This window comes from Anomalospiza imberbis, chromosome 1 (genome assembly GCF_031753505.1).
Source record: "Anomalospiza imberbis isolate Cuckoo-Finch-1a 21T00152 chromosome 1, ASM3175350v1, whole genome shotgun sequence".
NCBI classification, from domain to species: domain Eukaryota; kingdom Metazoa; phylum Chordata; class Aves; order Passeriformes; family Viduidae; genus Anomalospiza; species Anomalospiza imberbis.
Genome location: NC_089681.1, coordinates 42,169,309 through 42,192,126, shown reverse-complemented (window position 1 = coordinate 42,192,126; position 22,818 = coordinate 42,169,309). Strand labels below are relative to the sequence as shown.

Genomic DNA, 22,818 nt, shown 5'->3' with positions numbered 1-22,818 from the left:
CAAAGAGGCAGCTACAAATTCTCTCTTAAATGCTTTTCCTATGAGTGCAGCTTTGCACACACTCAATATCCAAACAATCAACTTCACCTTCAAGTAACTTCTTACTGAAAGACAACAGAAATTAAATATGGTGATAAAGAGGGTTACTGCCACAAACTCCCTCAGTGAAACATGCAACCTGAATCTCTCTTGTACATTTCTCTCAGGTACTCTGAACTACACTGCATTATAGAAGTATTTGAAACCAGTATTTGAAAAGGTTTCGACCCCACTTCCAAAATCTGGACGATCCATCCTAGAATAGAATTTCAGCCGACAAAATACTCTTAATTTGGGAAAAAAAAACCCCCAATATGTTAGGAAAACTTCTAAATAAAACTATTAATTCATTCCCACATTTAAAGGTATTTGAACGAGCTAAAATTCATATAAATAAATCTGCTTACCTGGTCTATGTCACAAGCAAGACGAAGCAGAACTGGAAATACTCGCTTATGTAAATGGTACATAGGTGGGGGACCCTGATGTCCTTCTGGCATCTGAGAGGCTTTCCCCAACATATATGTGACTATGCCATGCAGCAGCTCACATGCTGCAACCTGAAATTTAAAAATCCCTTTGGTTATTCATCCATTCCTTTCACAGAGAAGACAAAATTGTGGGCAGGAGAGAATGAGTCACATGAAAGGGTGTACTTGAGAAATCACACCAATGCTAAAGCACCATTCCAGGAACAGATCATGACCATGGAAATAATTTACACATATACTAACAGGTGTTTTTCCTAATGTTTTAGTCTCTGTCATGGGCAGTCACATATTAGCCGGAAAAAGTTCATCATGAATACTTCCAGTCTGGACTCTGGGTATCAACATCCCAATCCAGCACAGCACCAAAATATTTGCTTAAGTTTTCTGCTGGACTGACCCCACAAGTTCACAGGCTGGGCATTAGGAGGCGGCCGAACAACACTAGTTTAAAAAGATCCACTAGTTTAAAATGTTCATTTTCATGTTAAATCAGTCACAATGCTTTCTGACAGAGCTAACAGCAACTTGTACTTTTTAGCTTCTAAACACTTAGAATAGTGTAACCAAGAAAGGGCATCAAAGAAGCACATTGCTACCTATGAATTAATTAAAACAGATCTGTAGTAACAAGGAACACATTATTTTATGCAATTTTATCAGCTAGCACAAAACATGATGTAGAAAAAAAATCAATACTTTTGTTTGCCTGTCACTTGCAGAAAGTGCCAGTTCAGTCACATGAGGCAAAAATAAGTCCAAGTAGATGACAGGCTTCATATCTGCAAATGGTACAGCAAAGCTCAGGCGCTTCTCAGTGTCCCAGGATACACATTTCTTCATCATCTCTTCTGCAGAGGTAGCTGAGGCATTTGAAAGATGAAAACAAGATTAATATAATATACAAAAAGCAAGTATTTACTTAGTTCAGTCAAAAAAACCTGTACCCTTCCAACTTCAGTTAGATTGCCATGCAATGCTAATGCTTTATAAATTACTGAAAAATATGTAGCCAACATTTTAGGTGACAGTTACAGCAGTCTCCAGTTTCAATACAGGTTATGTTTGGAAACAAGTAAATCTAGAAGATGAATCACAGTTGATTTAAAATATTTCTGTAAGACAGCCAATATAATGCATTTGTCTTCTAATGTTACAGAAAATTCTTGAAGGTGAATCAGACAAGTATGTCGTTATTGGACACAAAATGAGTACACAGAAGTTTGGTGAGTTTAAGAGAGAAAAAGAGAGAATTTTATTTTCGACCTCACAATATATAGAATTCTGAAAGTGGATTGGAGGATGAAATTGTTACCTCTCCAACCACAATGGTTAAACTAACAGTCTATCAATTCTCTCCTCTTACAAAGAAGAATGCAAAACAATCATTGTTTACATGACCAGTCTGTGAGAACTCTAGTAGAAATATGTAAACATTATCAGAAGGTTAAAGAAGTTTTATGAGAACTTTAAAACTTTCAAAAGAACTATAAAAGAAACTTAACACTTTTAAAAATCAGTGCAACACAAGAAGATGCAACATACTGACTCCTGCAATTGAACAGAAAATGACTACATTTACAGCCATTTGTAGCTTCCCTTCAAGGAAAACTGGCATACTTCCTTCTCTCCCTATATTCCCATATTTATAAATTTGGTTAACAAAATCTGATCACTTTGTATTTCTATTTGAAATACACTTTGTATTTAATTTCCAGAGAATAAGGCTACTTTCCCCCAGTATTTTTGAGTAAGTAACAGAGAAGTACTTGGCAGAAAAAAAATTGATTGTAAAGGCAGAAAAAACAAACACAAGCAAAGAAAGGAAAAAAGTGCATAATACTTCATTAATTTTCAGATTAACTAAATTTTGTGCTGAATTCATCCCTCGAATCTCATGGTCAGGTACTTACACTATTGTTTTCCATTTTTATTAGACTGTATGATATTTAATATTTAAATTATAAAGCTTGTTCATGGACTGGATAGAGAAAGGGAGAAAATGTTGTCTTTATTTTGAGGAGTACCCAAATATGCTAAAGGCATGATGTACCTTAAACTCACAAGTGAAAAAGTAAGCTTGCTGAGATTTACACAAGTCATAACTGTAGCTCTTAAATACTGAGAACTGTAGTACATGTAGAAATAAGTGACAAGGAGCTACAAACTAGGGCAAAGTTTTAAAATGGCTTTGCAGCCAGAGGGCGAAGAGTATAATAAATAAAACCATATACTCAGATGCACAGTTTTTTCTTTCACCTGCAGTTTCACCTAAACACTTTCCCTACTCCACATTAAGTTGGTGAATACTTTTGCTCTACTAAACTCCAGAGCTGAATAAAAGTAACTTGGTTTAAACAAAAGCAACAAGAAACAGGTACATGAAAGTGATGTTGAGGCCTTAATGAAATCTACTTTCAAGAGAGGCAGCAGAGACATACAAGTATTTTCGACAGGATACTCACCTGTAATTAAGTTGTGGTTAATCTGCCCTCCCAAAGATCCAAGAAGGTGTGCCACTCGAGTCCTTACTGCTTCCAAGGAGGGACTATTATCCTAAATAATTCAACAGATTAATATTAGGGAAAGAGCAGTTACTTCTATAGAGAAGTAATTTGGTTTACAGAGTAAATGAAGGTCTCATGGCCCTTATTAAATACAGATGACGAATGTAAAATGAAACCATGAGGAGAAGAATTTTATCAAACAAGAGAAGAGCTTTTGTTTAGTCAAAACAAGAGGGCAAGACTGGAAAGCATTTTCATTGCATTTTGTGAGCTTTCAATTACCATTTCTCAAGTAAAATTCTATTATCACAGATAACACATACCTACAGAATAACATAACAGTACAGAAACAAATCTGAAGCAAAACTGCTCTTTTCATTTGCTTTGATTCCAGAACTTAAGGTTCTGTACCTATACAGAATCACAGGATCATTTAGATTACAGAAGACCTCTAAAGTCATCAAGTCCAACCATTAACCCAGCACTGCCACACTCATCACAAACTATGTCCTCAAGTACCACACCGATTGTTTTTGAACACTTCAGGGATAGTGATTCTACTGCTTAACCTGTTCCGATGCTTGACAACCTCTTTCATGAAGATATTTTTCCAAATATCCAATCTAAACCTCCTCTGACACAACCTGAGGCCACTTGCTCCTGTCCTGTCACTTGTTACTTGGGAGACCAACCCACACCTGGATACAAGCTCCTTTCAGATAGCTGTGAAGAGCAATAAAGTCTCCCCTGAGCCTCCTTTCTCCAGACTCAACAGTGCCTCTCTCAGGCAACTGATTTTCAGAGCAGCCTGTACAGGACACAAAATTAACTAATTTTGTTTCACAGAATGATCAAGGTTGGATGGGGCCACTGCAGGTCATCTGGTCTAAACTCCCTTCTCAAGCAGGGTCATCCTAGAGCACAAGCACAGGATTGCATCCAGACAGTTCTGGAATATCTCCAGTGAGGGAGACTCCATAACTTCTCTGGGAAATCTGTCCCAGTGCTCAGTCAGTGCACAGTAAAGAAGTTCTTCCTCATATTAGATGGAACTTCCTGTGCATCAGTTTCTACCCACTGCCTCTTGTCCTATTGCTTGGCACCACTGAGAAGAGCCTGGCTCCATCCTCCCTTCAGATACTGATAGATATTGATGAGATCTCCTCTCAGTCTTCAGGTTAAACAGGCTGAGATCCCTCAGCCTTTCCTCATTAGAGATGCTCCAGTCCTCTAATCATCTTTGTAGCTCTCTACTCACTCCAGGAGCATCATGTTTAAAGACAACCAGGTTGGAAAGAGTTCTATATACTGGAGTAATGTCACATCTAAAAAGACGCTTATTACAAGTTAGTTTGTGTATTAGAATATACAAATAAAACTACACTTACATTTGAGAGGCCACTGGACAAAATAATATATATGCTGGCCCCTAAAGACTGTAAGCCTATCCACAAGACAATTAAAAATCCCCCAAATGCTTAAACATTCACAAAACTGTATTGCCTACTGCAAAGCTGCTAAGCTGGGTGTTGGGAGTCAAATTTTTGTTGATTTTGTGTGTTGGGAGTTAAATTTTTGTTGCCATAATGTATCAATCTAGTGGTGATACTGACTTACAGGATTTCTTCAGTCCCCTTTCCCTGCTTAATTCCCATTCTCACCCTGGAATATGACATCTTTCTCACTGTGCTGAGGTCATAGCTTCTTGAGCCACACTCTAGAATGGAATTCACTAAACTCATCTAAGGTAGAACTAGCCCTCATTAAAAAAAAAAAAAAAGTATGCATGCAAGAAAGGAAAAGAAGCAGTGGGATTAACATTTAACTCTAAAAAGAAAGAGGGTTCTTACCACTGAAAATGTCTTTGCTTTTCTTATACGCTGTATCACAACTTTATTACGTCCTTTCTGGGCTGCTTGAGAAAGTTTCCTTACTTCCCAGTTATTCTGGGATTCGACTGATGAACAAAAAACCAGCATATCAACAGGAGTTTATTGTACCAGCATCTCATGCACCTACTCATAGTTCCATTAAAAAAAAAAAATCACTCTTGTTTTGCCCATTTTTATTTTTAAAATGTAACAATTCTTCTTTCATTTAAAATCTTTATTTAGGAAAATAAGTCTCTTAGTAACACTAAGCTAATTTAAGCAAAAAAAGGACATATCACACAGAAATAATAAATAAAATGGCAACGATTACTGATTGTTCAGCAGAAGCAAGTAAATCCTAGCTTAAGAAAAAAGTGCATTTTGGGGTGTAAGGGACGTTATGTTGTTCCAACACAGAAAGTGCACAACATAAGTAAAAGGTATGGCATGTCCACATCTTTATAAAAAAATATTTTCCTCTTCCTTAAGACTAGCAATTTTTTGCATGTATGTACCTGTAGATGTAGAGCTTTTCAAATAACCATCAAGAAGAGGCAGGACATCCTTGTAATAGGGTTGCATCATATGTCTGGGGATGTGAACTGACCAGTCTTCCAAAGCATCCAGGCCCAGATCAGCCATTGGGGTACAGCTAAGGCCCAGCTTAAATGCATTCTAAATGTCAAATAGAAAACTATCAGCCTTTCACATTTATTCATTAGTGTTACTTAATGGTAAAAAATACAAATTTAAAAGCATCTAGTGTACATCTCCCTTTGCAATAACTTTTCTCTGTTTAGCATCTCACTCAAGATTAGCACAGGAGATATGTTTATATTGCAACACAGGCACTAAGAGAGTCTGAAAAGCAAATTCCAACAATTTACTTTTTATCCAAAGAGTCAAATCATTTGTATTCTATCTTACTGAAGACTATGGAGAGGTTATAGCTACCTTAACAATTACCTTAATACTGACTTTGCTACAGAATGTTTGCACATATCTTAGGGAAAAAAGTGTTAGCTGTACATCACTTTGACTCACCTGCAGTGCAGGAATATATGCTTTGATATCAAGCATGATGATGTCATGTGGTAAAGAGAGCAAAAAAATCAGACAAGATGCCAACAACTCATCTTTATACTGTTTCATTTTTGCTGCAACCTAAAATTCAGATAAATAGATCGAGAACAAACACAAACCTTTTAAAATCTTAGTTTAGCTGTATCAAAACCCATGTAAAATAAGCCAAAACCTATATTGGAATTTCATTCAACTGCAGACAATTACCAGAAGTATTTATACTGTTATTTCTCAATTGTATATGAACTGGTGACCAATACACCTCTTCTGACATTAAAAAAAAAAAACTGACCAAAAAGGATCTTAAAATTCCACTATGTTGCACAGCTCAAAAAGTAAGAATACCTCTACTGTGTGTAAGATTCCTCAGAAGATAAAATTTTGATTGAATCACATATGCTTTTATTCAGCCTAAGTAAGTTAGGGAGCAACATTCCTTACCTCTTTTCCAAACTTTACAAACAGTGCAAAGCAAGAGCTCTTTTCTGGGTCTTCGGGACATATTCTGAAGCTTCTTGGGCTGACATCCTACCAAACAGAAACCACAAGTCAGTACTATTATGAAGCACATAGTACAAATATGAACCACAAGTTCAACCCAGAATATCTACATCATACTGTCCAATACAAAACTGGTGTCAGTGAAAACTTGAAATGTATCTTTGGTCTTTCAGAGGTTAGAAATTAACATTAAGATGGTTCACTGAGGGTCAACTTTTTGGAATATATTAAATATTATGCAAATAAACAAGAAATATATGACTGCAAAGTAATTTTTCCATGGTTTACTTTTCTCTGCTCATGCAACAAACCTTAAAAACCCAAACTTCCCTAACAAGTGGCAAGACCCAAAAACTTCCCAGGTGGCAAGAATGTAACAAGGTACAAAGTACAAATGTGTAACAAGAAAACTATTTACAACAGTGTCCACTGTACAAGCATCTACACCAATGAGTTTCCAAATGTGCTTCACTTGGTGCCATCAGCAGCAGTGGCAGGGACGGCTCTGGGCTCTGTGTTGGGCTACAGACCCACATGTTTTAGTCCAATAGCTTCCAAACCCCAGTTAGTGCACCCACCACTAGAGCATCATATTCCCTGTGGAAATCAGTGAGTGGAGCATGAATATACTCCAGAAGTTGAGTCATTAATCCATACATGACTCTGATGTTCTGGTTAGATTGTTTCTATCCAAAATATCTTTTATACCACCTGCACTGCAAAGATACCTCCCATCTCTGTTCACCCAGCTCAGGATTTTGGAAAGAGCCCTGGAACAGGCTGCCCAGGGAGATCATGGACTCTCCCTCTCTGAAGACATTCCAAAACCACCTTGATGAGTTGCTGTGTCACCTGCTCTAGGTGACACTGCCTATGTGGAGAGGTTGGACTGGATGAATTCCAGAGGTCCCTTCCAACCCTAACCATTTGGAGATTCTGTGATTACACATGGATGGTGTCTCTTCAGAAACTGGGCTTCTAGTCTAAATTTTGACTATTAATGTACTTCTAGTTCTGGAGACACAGGAAGCTATAAACATTTGAAACAAACCAGTAACAGTTTCAATGAACTATTTTCCATAGGGAACAAAATACTATACATAAAGAATGACACAGTCATTAATTCAACATGTTACCCCTCCACTGGGTGAAAGATCTCACCTCAAAGTATTTTATCCTCTTGGCAATTTTCATTGTAACTGAGAGCAGCTTGTAGAATCCACTAATAAGAGGTAGTCTTGTTGAATGTACAATAAGCTCATACCCAAAGGAATATACCCAAGGGTGAAAGTATTCCACATGTTTCTCTGGAAGTATCTCTCTAAAACCAATTCACAGAAAACAGAGAAGAAAAAAGAAGGAAAAAAGTAATCAAATACAAAGTTTTATTTTAAAAAAACTTTCATCTCAGTACAAGAAAGAAATATTGCTGTAACAGAGCAGCAGACAGATGGAGAATAAACGCATGCTGCATTTTGAGTCAAGTACAGGAAGATTTAAGTGTTGTTTTAGAGGGCAAAGCCATTTATCACTTATATATCATTACTGAATTTATACAAACACACATCCTCATATATCACATTTCATTACTGGTACTCCACAGGCAACTAATGCTGTACCTTTCACTTAGGGCCCCTTACTAGTCTATGAAGACTGTATCTCTGGTCTCTGAAGTATTTAGGATACATGGTCAGTATAATACGGGAAGTTACAACATATAATGAACAACAACTACACCAAAATAATGAAATACTAATGAATGTCCTTTTAAAAAACCTGAGCTGATTAGCTTGTATGTGTTTACCTATGGTCCAGGTGTCTGAAAAACCCTTCCTGTCTCCCTCTTGTGCATTTTGAAATATGATCTATCAAACTAACTCAGAAACAAGCATCTTAAACACATTTCACCTCAAACTTCTTCCAACCACTTTGCAACTTTCAAATTACATAAAAACATATCAATACCTGCAGAATTCCACTAGATTTACAAAGGCAATAAAATCTATTGGCTTTGTTGGCTGAAGATTTGAAGCAGGGTCAGAAGAAGGCCCAACCAAAGCACTGTCACCTGCATTTCCATCCTGAAAAAAAATGTTGAAGAAAGAACACTGGATCTGTGACAACACAGAAAGCTTTTACACACTTTTTTTGCCACACTAACAGTCTGTCTTTTTCCAGCTGTTACTAGGTACTCTGCGAGAGGAAGGACTAACAGCTGACATATCAGTAATTGTAAGGAAAAATAAGAGATGCCTGCTTCTAAGTAGAAAGCCAGTCGAAAAATAAAACCCAGTAGATTCCAGAGTAGAAAGTCTAAAGTAACAGATTCTGTGAACTTCTGTTGGTTCTGATGTTTCCATCTCCTAACACTGCAATGCAACATTCAGAAATATTAAGAAAAACATTTTATTTAGGATAAATGTTACTTCAAAGACACCAAAGGGTACCATCTAGGCATAATGAAAACATAACAAAGGATATGATTTTGGTTCCCCTACAACAGCAGGAGTGAATGGATAGGTCCTCAGGTCTCACCTGTTCACTAACATCAAGTTTCTGAACAGTCAGGTCCAATTTCTCAATAATCTTCAAAATAGATTTTATAAGTTCATCATACAGGACACGACTCAGGGATTGCAGTTGTGCATTTTCAGTAAGAAAGTTTGCATCTTCAAAAACACATTCCTTTGTAGGACGAAAATGTTCATATTTCAAAACACAAATGAAAATTATTTTTTTAATTTACAAACTAATATTTAAATGATACAGAGAATCCAGTTTTAGATATTTCTCAGCTATGAAGGCATAAATTAATCCCTGTTTCATTAATCAGCCATAAAATCCAACTAAAAACAGAAAAGAGTCCTTCTACAGCACAACATTTGGAAAAAGTCCAAAGTTAGAAAAGCAGCCATAAGACAACAAGACTCAGGATCGCATTTCATTTTCCATTTCATTTTGTATTTCCATGTTAGCTATGCTTTACCTTCATTTTGTCACAGCTCAGTAGACTTCTAAAGAGGTACAGATAGTCCTTATAAGTTGGTACTTTTGATCTTTGTGTCCCAGCTTCTCCAGCTTCAAAGGTTTCTTCTGATCCAGAAGTTTCTTTTACAAAAATATCCTGAAGGGACACAATGTTTGTCAGACACACTCCTCTGGCTGGTTTAACCCTGGATGCATGGCAGGGCCGTTCTACCACTCTCCTCCTCACCAGGATTGGGAAGGGGAAAATACGATGGAAAAAACTCATGGGTCAAGATAAAAGCAGTTTAGTAGCAAAGGATGACAAAAGATTAATTCTCTACTTCTCATTAGCAGGCAATGTCCACCCACTTCCCTGGAAGTAGGATTTTGGTACCTGGAGCAGAAGTTCCAAAAGACAAATATCCTAACCAATGCCGCCCACCTCCTCCTTTCTGCCAGCATTTCTTGCTGACCAGATACCATATGGAGTATCCCTTTGGTCAGTTTGGGTCAGCTGTCCAGGCTCTGTCCCCTCCCAAGATCTTGTCCCACCAGTGAAGGGAAAATGTTGGAGAGCCAGCCTTGATGCCGTGCCAGTGCTGCTCAGCGGTAGCCAAAATACTAGTGAGTTATCAACACTGGAAATGTCTAGCACAGCTACAAATACAAATAGGACAAATACAAGCACAGCTCCATGAGGGCTACTATGGGAAAAATTAACTTCATCTCAGTCAAATCCCAGTAAAACTGCCTATGGAACTACCTGACCCATGAAACATAATGTAACATTACTGCTGCAGGTAGAAACATGGAATGTTTTGTTTTCTCCATCAATCTGAGAAGAGCACAAAACAGCCACGTAGTTCCAAAAAAACCTCTAAGGTTGTTCTCCTAGTGCTCAGTTATTTGAGAAATTCTGTAGTTACTCTGCTGCACAGGATTAAAAAGCTTTAATATCCTTGTTTAACACAAGCATTCAGTAACATTTAAAATGTCCAAAATTTAACATGGAAGAAAGCTGGATGACTTTAATTACAACCTACTTTATTACAGACAGCCTGACCAAACAGAAGTCTATTTCCTGTAATTTTCTTTATCCAGCACAAGAGGCACATCCACACTGTGCCGAGCAGAGGTGGGGACGAGAGACTTAAGGACAAATGAGCCAATAAGTAATAACACTAATGGACTAATAACAAAATGGATAGTAGTATTTTTGCTTCTTTGGGCATTCCCTTGTTTACTGGGTTAGGCTGTCAAGAAATGGAATGGAATGTACACTCTAGGAATCTAAATGAAATAAGTATGTTTAAACAGTTATTTTACCTTCGAAAATGTGATTGGCTTGGAGAAAATTCTGATTAATCCCTGATGCACTGAAACGAACAAAAGCCAAAATTGCCTGAATGGATTTAAAAAGCATGGCATTCATATCACTCATTACATTAACAATGAAACAAATCAGCTTTCTATATTTTGTCATGGTAAGGGAGAGGCAAAAGAACACAGATTTTTTCCTTTAAGGATGAAATAGCCCAAATCAGAGCCTTGACCCTAGGATGTTCCACAGGCAACCAATCCTGAACTTGCTTCTTACTACTTTTTTTCAATACTGCTTTGACTTTCTCCTGATTATGAATGACGACCAAGGCATCACCCATAATGCCCTTATTGAAAAGGCAACAACTCCCAGTTATGTTCATGGACTTAAGATCAACATAGTACTTGGGTGTACCACTTCCCAACTCAAGAACATGGGAAACAATGAACATGCCCCAGCAATAGAGAAAAGCCATGATAAATAGCTGAAAGAAATAAAAAAATAATTTCTGAAAATCATTGAAAAGAAATTTCAGCTTAAGAATACTAGAACTGTTAGATACCAATGTTGACACATTCAGTATGACATTCACAGAACTATACCTAACTTCGTATTTGGAATTTTACTATTCAAAAGTTCAAGAGCATAAAAAATTGCATTTCTAATAGAGATAACACTCACCCTGTTTTCTGTGCTATTTTTAGGGGTAACTGAAAGGACATTGAACAGATTTTTATACACTTTCCTATGAAATCCCTTTCTTTCCATAATTCTTCAGAGTAGGAATGCAAGTCTTATCACAAAAATGCATTCTCCTGCCCTAAATCATACCCATTTTGTTATCCAAAATGATTGTTAAATGCATTGTTGAAGTTATTTAACAGTGGATATTGAAAAATATCACCATGAAAACATTCAACCTCCATTATTAGAGAACAAGACAAGCATCATTTTTGATCCTGACTGGCTATTCCATGTTTCTCTCCTAGAATCAGTTATGCAATTTAGGGGGAAAAAACCAACCAAAGGAAAAAAACCCCCATGATCCCAAAAAACTCCAACAAAGTTAGTATCACAGACTCACCCACAGTGCTAATAAAACTCCAGAAAACTGGACCTTTTCCTGAGAGAGACAGAAACACCTTTATTATAGATCTGTAACAGACCGGCTGCATTTTTTCACTGTACTGTGGAAAGCTGCTGATCTGCAGCACAACTAGATGTTCAAGAACTGGAGTGTATACCTCAGGAACCTAGAATAAAGAAAAACAAAACATCCATTATGCAAATTATGTGGAATTATTTCAGCATGTTACATTGTTACAAGAGCATGCATCATGATCTGCTCTGAGAACAAGAAGAGAGTTAGCAAGTGAATTCATATTAGACATACAAAAACCCCAAAGAAACAAACAAAAAACAACAACAACAACTAAATCCTCCCCAAATAAAACTAAACACACAGAGTATGAAAGCTTCCTGGACCACATAATAGAAAGTATCTCCTCAACAGATTAGTGCTTGAGTGAATCTAGTTTTAAGCTTATCATAAAAGTACCAATTTAAATAAACAACAGTAACAGCATTATAATCTGTTTATCCATAACCACCTGAATACAAAATGTATGCCCCAATCTTACTTCACAGCTCCAGGTAAGATCCAGAAAGTGCTCAATTAAACAGACAGCATAACATCATAGCATAATCAAAGTATCAGTCTCGGAGAACGTGCTAAGAAGCATCAGTACCAAAAGACAAAGCAGCAGCAAAGTGGTATAAACACAGAAAGGTTATGGCTACGTCCAAATAAAGAACAGAAAATAAATAAAGCATATGCACATTTGCCTATCATGGTTTTCATTTCAATGCACTGTAGCCTTTTATTAGCATATTCAGTGCATTTTCTTTATTCAAATAAAATCCATTAGAGCATTCTCCTGATATTCTTCCCATCCCCTAGGGGCTAGGTGCTGTTACATTTCAGTTCAATAAACACCTTTTACCATAGGCAGGTTCACAGCTATTACCTCCTCACACATCTGCAACTCCATGAAAGAATTGGGTGGTACATTAAATACTCCACTTACTGTATCTATATGGAATATCACACTTGCAATGGACTGGAGGAAACTTGGTAGCTGATACAGATGGTCATCTATTGTTTCTGCTTCTGTGAGGAACATTTGCTTACAACGCTGAAGGAGCTCCACATACATGTTATCCACATCCTCAGGATGTACAGCTTTACAGGGCTTAAAGAGAGAAAATGAAAACCTGGTTTAGCAATTTTGTAGAGATGAGCAAATAAATGCATGCTGTAACCCTAAAACCCAGCCATGTCTTCACGGAACCATAACAGGAATAATTGAAGCTTTTTCAGAAACTCAATACACCTGAAAAAAACCAACTTCAAGTACTGGCTACATGTATGAGAAACACAGTACCTGACATGGAGTATAGTAATAGGTCACTAATGCAGTGTATTTTACTGTAAAAGTACTTGAACTTTCAGTGACATGAATTTATATTCAGAGTGAAAAACATGGGAGTTTGGCTGTAAATATCTTAAATATTGCATGACGGATGCTCAGATTCACTTATATTTTGAATTAGCTGCATTAAAGCAATAAGTGGCTTACCTTAATGTAGTTTAACTAATTATCACTGACAGATTACTGCTATTAAACACTTAACCAAGCAGTCCAAATTGTGAACTTTTATTTTTATAGGTCTTGTACAAACAGAACCTATAAAGACTATTCCTAAACTAATGAACAAGTGGAAAGTATGCCAAAGAGGGTTTGCAACAAAGTTTAAAAATTTCTACAGAATGATTTGTAAATCACAGCATGAACTAGGTCAAAAACAAGTCTTTGTGGACAGGAACCAGGTCAAAGCCAAGAACTGTGGTAGGGAACTGACCATGGCAAAGAATGGACTGATTTACATAACAGTGAAACACGGCTGTTAGCCTAAAGGTTGAAAGTCTAAAGTCAGCCTAAAGTCTGTCTAAAAAATGCTGACAAAATTAAGACTATCCATTTATCACTTGCAGAACTTCAAGTAATATTTTAAGATTATTTCAGCAATTAAAGAAATATTCTGCCTTGAAACTGAACCAAGCATGAACACAAGTTCAGTGCTACAGTGCTACAACTTGAAACAGCACTAAGACTCTACTTCCTCACAACCCAGTATCTGATGCTTGGCCAAGATTTATCTTAAACACAGTAACAAGCATTAATATGTCTTAACATATTAGATATTTATAGGTACTGGAGCATTAAATTTGTTAAAATTTGCAGTATTTTCCTGTCTCTATATTTACATTATGCAATTTTAAATTCTTGCATTCCATAATAGATGTTTTTAATGGGGTTCTTTCAACTCCATAATCTGAAATACTTCATTTTTTCTTGAACAAATACCTTGAACTCAATTCCTTTCTACCTCATATCACAGAAGATGAAGACTAGGTTGGAACAAAGCACATAGCAAATTCTACAAACAAATGCACTCTACTCAAAAGGTAGCAAAAAGAGGACTCAGCTAATAACCAGCTATTTTACTGCCATTCCTAAACTTCTCTAAATAGTCTTTGAGATCATTTAACCTCATTTTTGTTTTGAGGGACAAAAACAACCAGTCTAGAATTTATTATATAAAAGTTGTGGTACCACCATCAAGCACAGAGGCTGCAAATACATAAATACCACCCTTTCTTTACTGAACTTGATTGTTATATTCCCATTTGAATTGACTGCTGACAGAAACTGGAAGTTGCTCCTAATGGTGCTATCTGAGAAACATACCTGCCATCCACATTGGTATGTAAGCATGGTTTTGTTTGTTGTTTCTTGCTGTATTTTACTTTGTGGTTATTTCACAAGTCTCCTCCTACTGTCCTGCAGTCAGCAGTGCCTTTTAGCTGTTTGAGTGAGCTCTGCAAGAATCTCTGAACTACTTTCAGAGTGAAGCCTGGATTCTATCATTTAAATGCAGAGAGAGATAAGAAGGTATTGCCTATACTTAAGCAATTAAGTACATCCTGAAGTTTTGTGACAGCTGTATATGAAGCTCCTGTTTTTCCACTTCAGAACTTGTGCACAAGGAGTAACAACAACTACAACCCAATGATGCGAGAGCCCCCACTAGATTCAGCATATGTTTGAAAATTTTCATCCAAAAGGTATTTTACAGTGTAATTAAGTCCAAAACTTAGTCCAGAATCAGGAGCATTCCCTATTAAAAGAGCCGTGCAAAATTGTAAAATGCATGGTATATGAGTACTAGCTTTACATGCTTTCAGTAAGCTCCTTCACCAGAATAACCTCCTTTGCACATACTGATGCAAAAAGCCCATATCCGCGAATGGCGATGGACAACTCTTTGCTGCTCGAATCCATCCTCCTGATGGTTCCATAGAACTGCTCCATGAAGAACTGCAACTTGCTCTTGTGTAGCTCTGCATCCTTAGCCACCATTAAAGAAATCTGCAAAACAGATGCAAACATTCCAGCATTTCACAAAAAAATGACAGTAAGTCTTAGAAGATACCTACCTTGTAATACAAAGCACTAAAAAAATAAATAATTATTCATTAAATAGATTCATTGAACTTCCAAGCACCCCACTTAAAATATCCCCACTATTTCAAGAAATTTAATTTTGCTTTAGACTTGGAGATCCCAGTGAAGTTACCACACCTGCTTAAGGAATGAATCCAGTGCAGAATAACTGGCTTTCTTCAGCTCCTGATGCGTGTGGCCACACCATTTGCACATCACTTCATAGAGGGACACATAGTTGTCCAGGAGCAATGCTCCAAACTGAGCGGAGTGCCAGCTGAACAACTGTAAACCAGCTGCAATTCAAAAACTATTCTCATTAAAAACCAGACTCACGTTACATTTTACACAACCAGCCCAGACTGTGAAAGTCCACATTAGGACTTTAGGTAGGCAGACCCACCATGACTGGAGGATATAAAACACATTCCTCTAGCCTCTACTGATACTCTACAATATCAGTACCCAAACATTAAGAACTTAAGCATAAAAACAACCTTCCAAAATCCTCTTTTGAAATGTACACCATTATGGAACACACAGCTATGTTCTGATGCAACTTACATTACTATTGAAAAAGAAAGGGACTTCAATGGTTATAAATAAAAATACTTGATTCCACAATTCAGAAGGATCTGGTTTCTGTTGTCAGGACACATGCACAAGTCCCCCCCTCTGCCAAACTGTAAGGCAGACAAATAAAGAATTCATATTATATGTAATTTCACTATTCCAAATATAAACATAAATTGAAATTCAAGATCTTTAACAAATTAACTGGGGAGAGGACAGACTACCTTTAAAGAGGGTTTTACCCCTCACAGTTACCATGGGCCTAAGACTGAAACCTTGCATTTTTGCAATTTCTGCATAAGCCACTCACATTTCACAGGCCAATTTCTAATCTTCCAATTTCCCCCCCACTTTCTTTTTCTCCTTCTTCCAGTGAAATTTCTCTCCTTATTTTAACTCAATCCACTGTCACACCTTTTTTCTCCTAATTAGCTACACTCCTCTTATTTCTGCCATTTCTTTCTCACATCACAGTTTTGTACTACTCCAGAGGAGCAAATGCCATCAAGTATAATGCTGCTATTCGTAAGCTGATTAGACCTTGACTAGTTTAACCAAATACATGTTAAACTCTATATTCCAATTTGAAGTACAGCAGCTTTCCCCCTGGCCATCTTAGAAGATTGAAGACTAGAGACATCTGAACACATCCAGTAAAGAATAAACAATTCCAGACAAAAGACAGTATCCACCTCAGCATGAATGGAAATAGTTTACGTCTTACCTAGAGGTACTGCATATCGCTTCTGATCAACCTGTAATAAAAGAAAAGGTTTGTCACTGTGATTTACTCTTCACCAGAGCTAATTTGTTTATGCAGAACAATTAACACACAGCAGGACTTACCTGTGGGTTGATTGCCTTCACTGCAAAATCAAAAATCTCCTTTGCTGTCTGAGGATCTGTGAAACAATCCAACAGTGAGCATTTCACTACTGACATACAGGAGGCGGGGTGAAGACTAAGATATTTTTATCAATGCTTGGTATGAAGCAGTGATATTGGAAATCTCATTTTACGAGACAGAGACTTTTTTTTTCCTGAAAAACACTTAAATTTGAAAAAAAATTGAATATCTATATTAGCTGATTTTTCTGAATATCTGTTTTTAAGTAGATTATTAAGAGAAACACAACTCCATACAAACTGCATTCCAGCTTCAATGTGGCTCTCACAGCTGCCCAATACGTGGTCAGAAAATAGTACTTCAAAGATTTACATACAGAAAAATGCTGATGAAGCCACTTCACACAAAGACAGATTACAAGGACTGTGTGAGTGTGTATTTTGCATATACCATCTACTAACAGGGAAATTTTAATTCTGAGTTTACATACAGAAATAATGCTACTTTTAGGCTGTGTAATAATTAAATGTACAAGTGTCAGTAAAATGGTATTAAAATGTGTCACTGCCTTTCTCATAGAAAAAGAATGTACCTTCATCCACAGACTTGGTGAAGTTGTACATGAGTGCAACCAGTCCCCTCAGACATCCTACTACAAGAGGTAGCTTGGGTCCCCTTGTAGCAGATGTCATCTGGAAAGAATAAAATACCCTCAAGGTAAGATAAATTTACACCAAGGCTTTCCAGTTCCTAGAAGTGTAGGTAAATAACTTCAACTTAACAGTCATATCAGAACCCAACTCTATGAAAAGACTCCACAGAAATATCTTAATTCCTAGGTGTCACATCATTTGGAGGGAAGCATGAGAGATCATTTGAAAAGCATCAAATGTTCCACCAAGACCAACCATAACAAAATTTAGATAAAATACACTAATGTCTTAAAAGTACTTTAAAATTCAGAATATATGCACAGGAATATATGAAAGTTAGCAGAAATGTGATGTTTACCTGCAAGAACTTTCCAGCCATTACAGAACAAATCAGAATCTACCAGTGCATGACAAGGTAACATTTTTTGGGGAATGATCATCACACACCATCTTTTCACACAGTGAATTGGTTAATTTGCTGTTATTGATGGCCTTGAATTTTCACTTAGAAAGCGTCTCAGAGCCAGAGAACACAACTTAAACAGTCTTTCAGGAAGAATTTATGATTGTCCAGCTAGATCCCTCCAAATTGTACTAGCTACAGTAGTATTCCAACAGCCAGTGCTATACACTTCAAGGGACAAAAATAACACCCAAAAACAAAGCAATGCAAAAAGAAAACCAAAGTAAAAACCTAAAGAATGAAAAGAAATTCCAATCATACCTGTGTTCTAAGCTCTCTCAAATAAGCTCGGAATAGTTTTTCAGAGTTGTTAATCATGTCACTAGGCTGGACTTCTCCCAAAACTCCCAAAAGCTCATAAATCTTTTCCAATACTAGAAAGTAATTTTTAATATTATTAAATCTTAATCACTAAAATCATTGCTTTCGGCATTTCCAGCACAATTGCTATTAACTTGCAACCATGAGAAAATCATGCCTAAAGTGTGGAGCAAACCTCTTTATATATATATATATATATATATATATATATATACACACACATATATATGTAGCTATATCCTACAATGTGATATGCATCCTCCTCTCACATCAGTAAGTTAGACACATTTACTATTTTTGAACAGGGCTCAGAAAACTAATTTAAAGGCCAAATACACTGAGGAAGCACTTGTTAAGGCCAACAGCTAGCAGAAGTTTCTAGGCTTGAATTCAGACTGAAGGATTCTATGCAAGTACAAATTGTATGAGACTTGTAAAGCCAAGATTATCTAGCTATAATGATCAAACTGCAGCTCATAGTAATATGCCATAAATAATATAATCAGGCAAGGTAGAACTGATGAGCTCATATTAAGAGGTGACCAATGCAGGAACTATCAAACTAAAATTGCAGCTTTGAGGACAACACTAGCCAGGTTTAGAATAAGATTATAAAGAGCTTTAGAATCATAGAATTGTTTAGATTGGAACAGACCTTTAAGATCATCAAGTTCAACCATTAACCCAACACTGCCAGGTCTCATCACTGAAACATGTCCCCAGGTGCCACATCTACACATCTTCTATACATGTTCAGCAACGGTGATTCCAACACTTCCCTGGAAGCCTGTTCCAATGACTGACAGTCCTTTCCATGAAGAAATTGTTCCTAATATCCAATCTAAACCTTCCCTGGTGCAACTTGAAATTATTTCCTCTTGTCCTGTGACTTGTTACCTGGGAGACCAACCCCACCTGCCTACAGCCTCCTTTCAGGTGGCTATAGAGAGCAGTAATGTCTTCCCTAAGCCTCCTCTTCTCCAGGCTAAACATGCCCAGCTCCCTCAGCTGCTCCTCACAGGACTTGCGCTCCAAACCCTTCCCCAGCTCTCTTGTCCTTTTCTGGACTCGCTCCAATCCCGCAAAGTCCTTCTTGTATTGAGGGGCCCAGAACTGAACACAAGATTCAAGGTGCAGCCTCACCAGTGCTGAGTATACGTGGACAGCTGAAGAAAATTAAGGCCTACCTGTATCAGGAATTTTACTTTTTGCAGCAAGCTCCTCATAAAATTTATTAAATATCTCTCTAACTTTCATTTCTTCCATCAGACAGGAACGTTGTAAACTGTGAAGCAACTAAGATGGATTAAAAAAAAAAAGGAAAATATTTAGATCACTACCCCAATACTAGTTGGTCTAAATAAAAACACAGTTCATACATGTAAGTTCAGCTTAAGTAAGCAAATATGCTACTCAGTGAAAGAGGTCTAAGTTGACTTGTCCAAATAAGAGTAATGGTATGCAATCTACTTTAACTACAAACTACATTCCTATATATGCGTAAATACAGAATTCACAACTTTTAATTTATAGCATACATATTACATATAGATCATCTACGTGAAACTTATACACAATATCATTTATATATATATGTACGTATAAACTCCACTAGAACACAGGCATAGCAAGTCTGCAGTAGCTTTTATCATACTGTATTTCTCTCCCTGCTAGTATAAAGCCAATCCAATTCACAGAATTGACTCAGAGTAATTCAGAAGGGAGTTTTGTTTCTCATAAACAAATCTAAGTAGGCACAGAAGCATTTACAAAAGAAAGGCCTAAATGCATTCAAAGGAACTACTGTCTCACACAGCAACTAAATTTCTGGGAAAAAAGGCCTCCTCCTCTATGCTTTCCAAATACTTTATCTTATATTGCAACAGCATATATAATACATAGTATTTTAAAGAAAGAATGCAACTGAACGACAAAATTCCTCCTTAAATAAACACAACAAACAGAGAGATCTGCAACTGTCCCCAAAACAATTATGTCTTGCTCTAACAGATGAAGGAATGACATGCCCACATCTAAGCAACCTTCTAGAGGATACTGAAGACAACCTCTCACTAAAACTTTTTTTTTTTTTTAACATTTAAATATTAGCTATCACTCTTCTCTCACTACCTCAGACTACAACTTCCTTGCAAGAGGAAGAGGCAGGGCAGACACTGATCTCTTCTCTTTGGTGACCAGTGACAGGACTCAAGGGAATGGCCTGAAGCTGTGACAGGGGAAGTTTTAAGTGGGTTACCAGAAAACAGTTCTGTTGGGCACTGCAACAGGCTCCCCAGGGAAGTGGTCACAGCACCACACCTGACAACAGTTCAGGAAATGTTTGGACAATGCTCTCAGGCATGCGGTGTGACTTTTGGGGATGGTGCTGTGCAGGGCCAGAGCTGGACTCAAGGATCCTTGTGGATCCCTTCCAACTCAGCTTATTCTGCAACTCTGTGATACAGATTTTCTGCATGATATAGTATAACTACAGTAATACAGCAGATTTGCTACTTCTTTTCTAGAAACCAGAGAGATTTAGAAAATGCATTTTACCTTAATCAGAAGTTCCAGTGCTGAGATTTTACATTTTGCTGCTCTCTCTTTTGTATAGACACTAAGACAAGTTTGCTACATAGAAAATTAAGATAACAAAACTTGTAAGTAAAGACAGAAATTCAAAGATAACATATTGTTCTACCTCTTTAAAGTATCTGTTCCCTACAAGCTTAAGGTTTTTTAAAAAGACTAAAATAATATCTAGTCCTGGAAACAGCTTCACTGACCATACTGCAGCACTGTCTGACATAATAACAAACCCCAGCTCTAGCAAAGAAATTGCAGTTCCTGCAGTAAAATTCACACAGAGCAGATTTTCTACCTCAGTACTCAGTCCTTACAATAAGTAGCTACTAATTTACAATCAGAAACTTCAGTGGTGCAGTCAAGCATTTCTATGTAAAGCAGCATAGATGTTCAGGCATCCAGACTCCAGTAACCTCAGGTATTGTAGTTACCACCAATTTGTGTAACAACTTCTCAGGTGATTTTTTTTTAAATGGCAATTAAAATTATCCCTATAGAAGCATTTAAAATTTAACATTTAAATGGCAACTTTAGTTTGTATAAATTAGAAGCTACAACTACTATTTCCAAGGAAAATAACTAATTTTCAGAATGAATACCTACTATATTCTATAAAGAAAAGCTAATAAAATTAAGTCTACAGCTGGACAAACAATTCCACGCTACTCTGTGGTATGAATTACAGTTTGTGTAAAAAAAAATTAAAATTATTTCAGCTCTAACAAGAACACCAGAGATAGGCAAAGCTGACTGGGAGGGGTGAAGTACAGCTAGGAATGTTTTGACATGACACTCACCAGACTAGTTTAAACTATCTGGCAAAAACACTTCTAGGAAAGAATTTTCCTTTACCTACCTTAATATTACAGGCATAAGGATGAATTTTGTCACCAACTTTTTCCATAAAGACACAAAGAAACTTCAATGCTTCTTCCCTGCAATCTCGAAACTGAAAAGTTAAAAATAAGATTTTGAAATGTGTCACATGCTGCTCATACAGCACTACCGAAACACTGCTTTAAAGTTTGCCAACTCACCTCCTCGATGGTGAGAGATCTGTGGATAAAGACGAGTAAGCCATGCTCCTGGGAAAACACCAGGGACAGGTGCAGCGCTGCAGGGAGGCAAGGAACCATCAGGTGGTCGGCTTCATGCACACCACCCAGCCCATCCCCTGCTGCAAAAGCGGGACCTGACGCCTTGGGCACGACAGACGCTTGTCCCCAGAAAAACCACCACAAAATGCCAGTGCTACTGACCTTCCCCATGGCCTCGGGGCCCGGGCCCGAGCCTGTGCCCTCGCACCGGAGCCTGGCCCTGCTCGGGGCCGCGGAAAGCCAACCTAGGGGCAGCCCAGCACAGAGGGGCCCGCACCGGAGTGCTTTTACCCCGGTGAATGGTTATCTGGGGCAAGATCTCCCCCTCCCTCGGCATCCCCAGTGACGCACAGCGGGCAGCGCAGCACGGAGGGAGCCGCCCCGCAGATAACCCGTGTGTCCCGCCGCCACCGAGCCCTCCCCGGGCCCCGCTCAGCTCCCCCGGCCGGGGCCGGGGCCGGGCCCGCGGGCGCACCCTGCTCGCCGCTGGCCAGGCTGGCCACGCAGGTCTCGGCCAGGCTGCGGAGCAGGCTGTATCCGTGCAGGGCGCTGCCGCCGGCATCGCCGGGCTGCAGGCAGCCGTGCAGCTGGAGCAGGCACTGCTGCACCCCAGCCATGCTGCCCCGGCTCCCCCGGAGCACGGCGAGGAAGCGGCAGGGAAGGGCCCGCCTCCCGCCGCATCCAACGCCAGCCGGGGGGACGCGGGCAGCTGAGCTCGGGCAGAAGAGCTCCGCCTGACCATTCCCAGCGGAATAAGGGCCGGCGGCAGGGAAGAGCGTTTCGGGCGCTTTTATGTCTCTCGTCTCAGGATACGCACACACAGAATGACAGAATGGATCAGGTTGGAAGGGACCACAGAGGGCCATCTGCTCCAACCTCCCTGCTCAAGCAGACCCACGGCACAGGGTTGCATCCATTCAGTATCTTCAGTAA

The 22,818-nt window shown here is 38.3% G+C and overlaps 1 protein-coding gene across 1 annotated transcript in view; it reads right to left on the bottom strand.

The window, feature by feature from the left end:
• PRKDC (protein kinase, DNA-activated, catalytic subunit) overlaps positions 1 to 22,642 on the bottom strand; it is an 82,402-nt gene extending 59,760 nt beyond the window's left edge. Inside the window, 26 exon segments of the mRNA XM_068189224.1 lie at positions 447 to 599; positions 1,227 to 1,390; positions 2,993 to 3,083; positions 4,885 to 4,991; positions 5,421 to 5,580; positions 5,950 to 6,069; positions 6,430 to 6,516; positions 7,651 to 7,810; positions 8,455 to 8,570; positions 9,025 to 9,174; positions 9,476 to 9,613; positions 10,783 to 10,832; positions 11,862 to 12,030; positions 12,865 to 13,029; positions 15,124 to 15,270; positions 15,484 to 15,641; positions 16,643 to 16,673; positions 16,765 to 16,820; positions 17,358 to 17,457; positions 18,143 to 18,255; positions 19,390 to 19,498; positions 20,759 to 20,833; positions 21,645 to 21,737; positions 21,826 to 21,902; positions 22,361 to 22,517; positions 22,520 to 22,642. Of these exon segments, the coding sequence (XP_068045325.1) occupies positions 447 to 599; positions 1,227 to 1,390; positions 2,993 to 3,083; positions 4,885 to 4,991; positions 5,421 to 5,580; positions 5,950 to 6,069; positions 6,430 to 6,516; positions 7,651 to 7,810; positions 8,455 to 8,570; positions 9,025 to 9,174; positions 9,476 to 9,613; positions 10,783 to 10,832; positions 11,862 to 12,030; positions 12,865 to 13,029; positions 15,124 to 15,270; positions 15,484 to 15,641; positions 16,643 to 16,673; positions 16,765 to 16,820; positions 17,358 to 17,457; positions 18,143 to 18,255; positions 19,390 to 19,498; positions 20,759 to 20,833; positions 21,645 to 21,737; positions 21,826 to 21,902; positions 22,361 to 22,517; positions 22,520 to 22,627 (3,054 nt within the window). The 5' untranslated portion in view covers positions 22,628 to 22,642.
• Between the last annotated feature and the right edge of the window lie 176 nt (positions 22,643 to 22,818).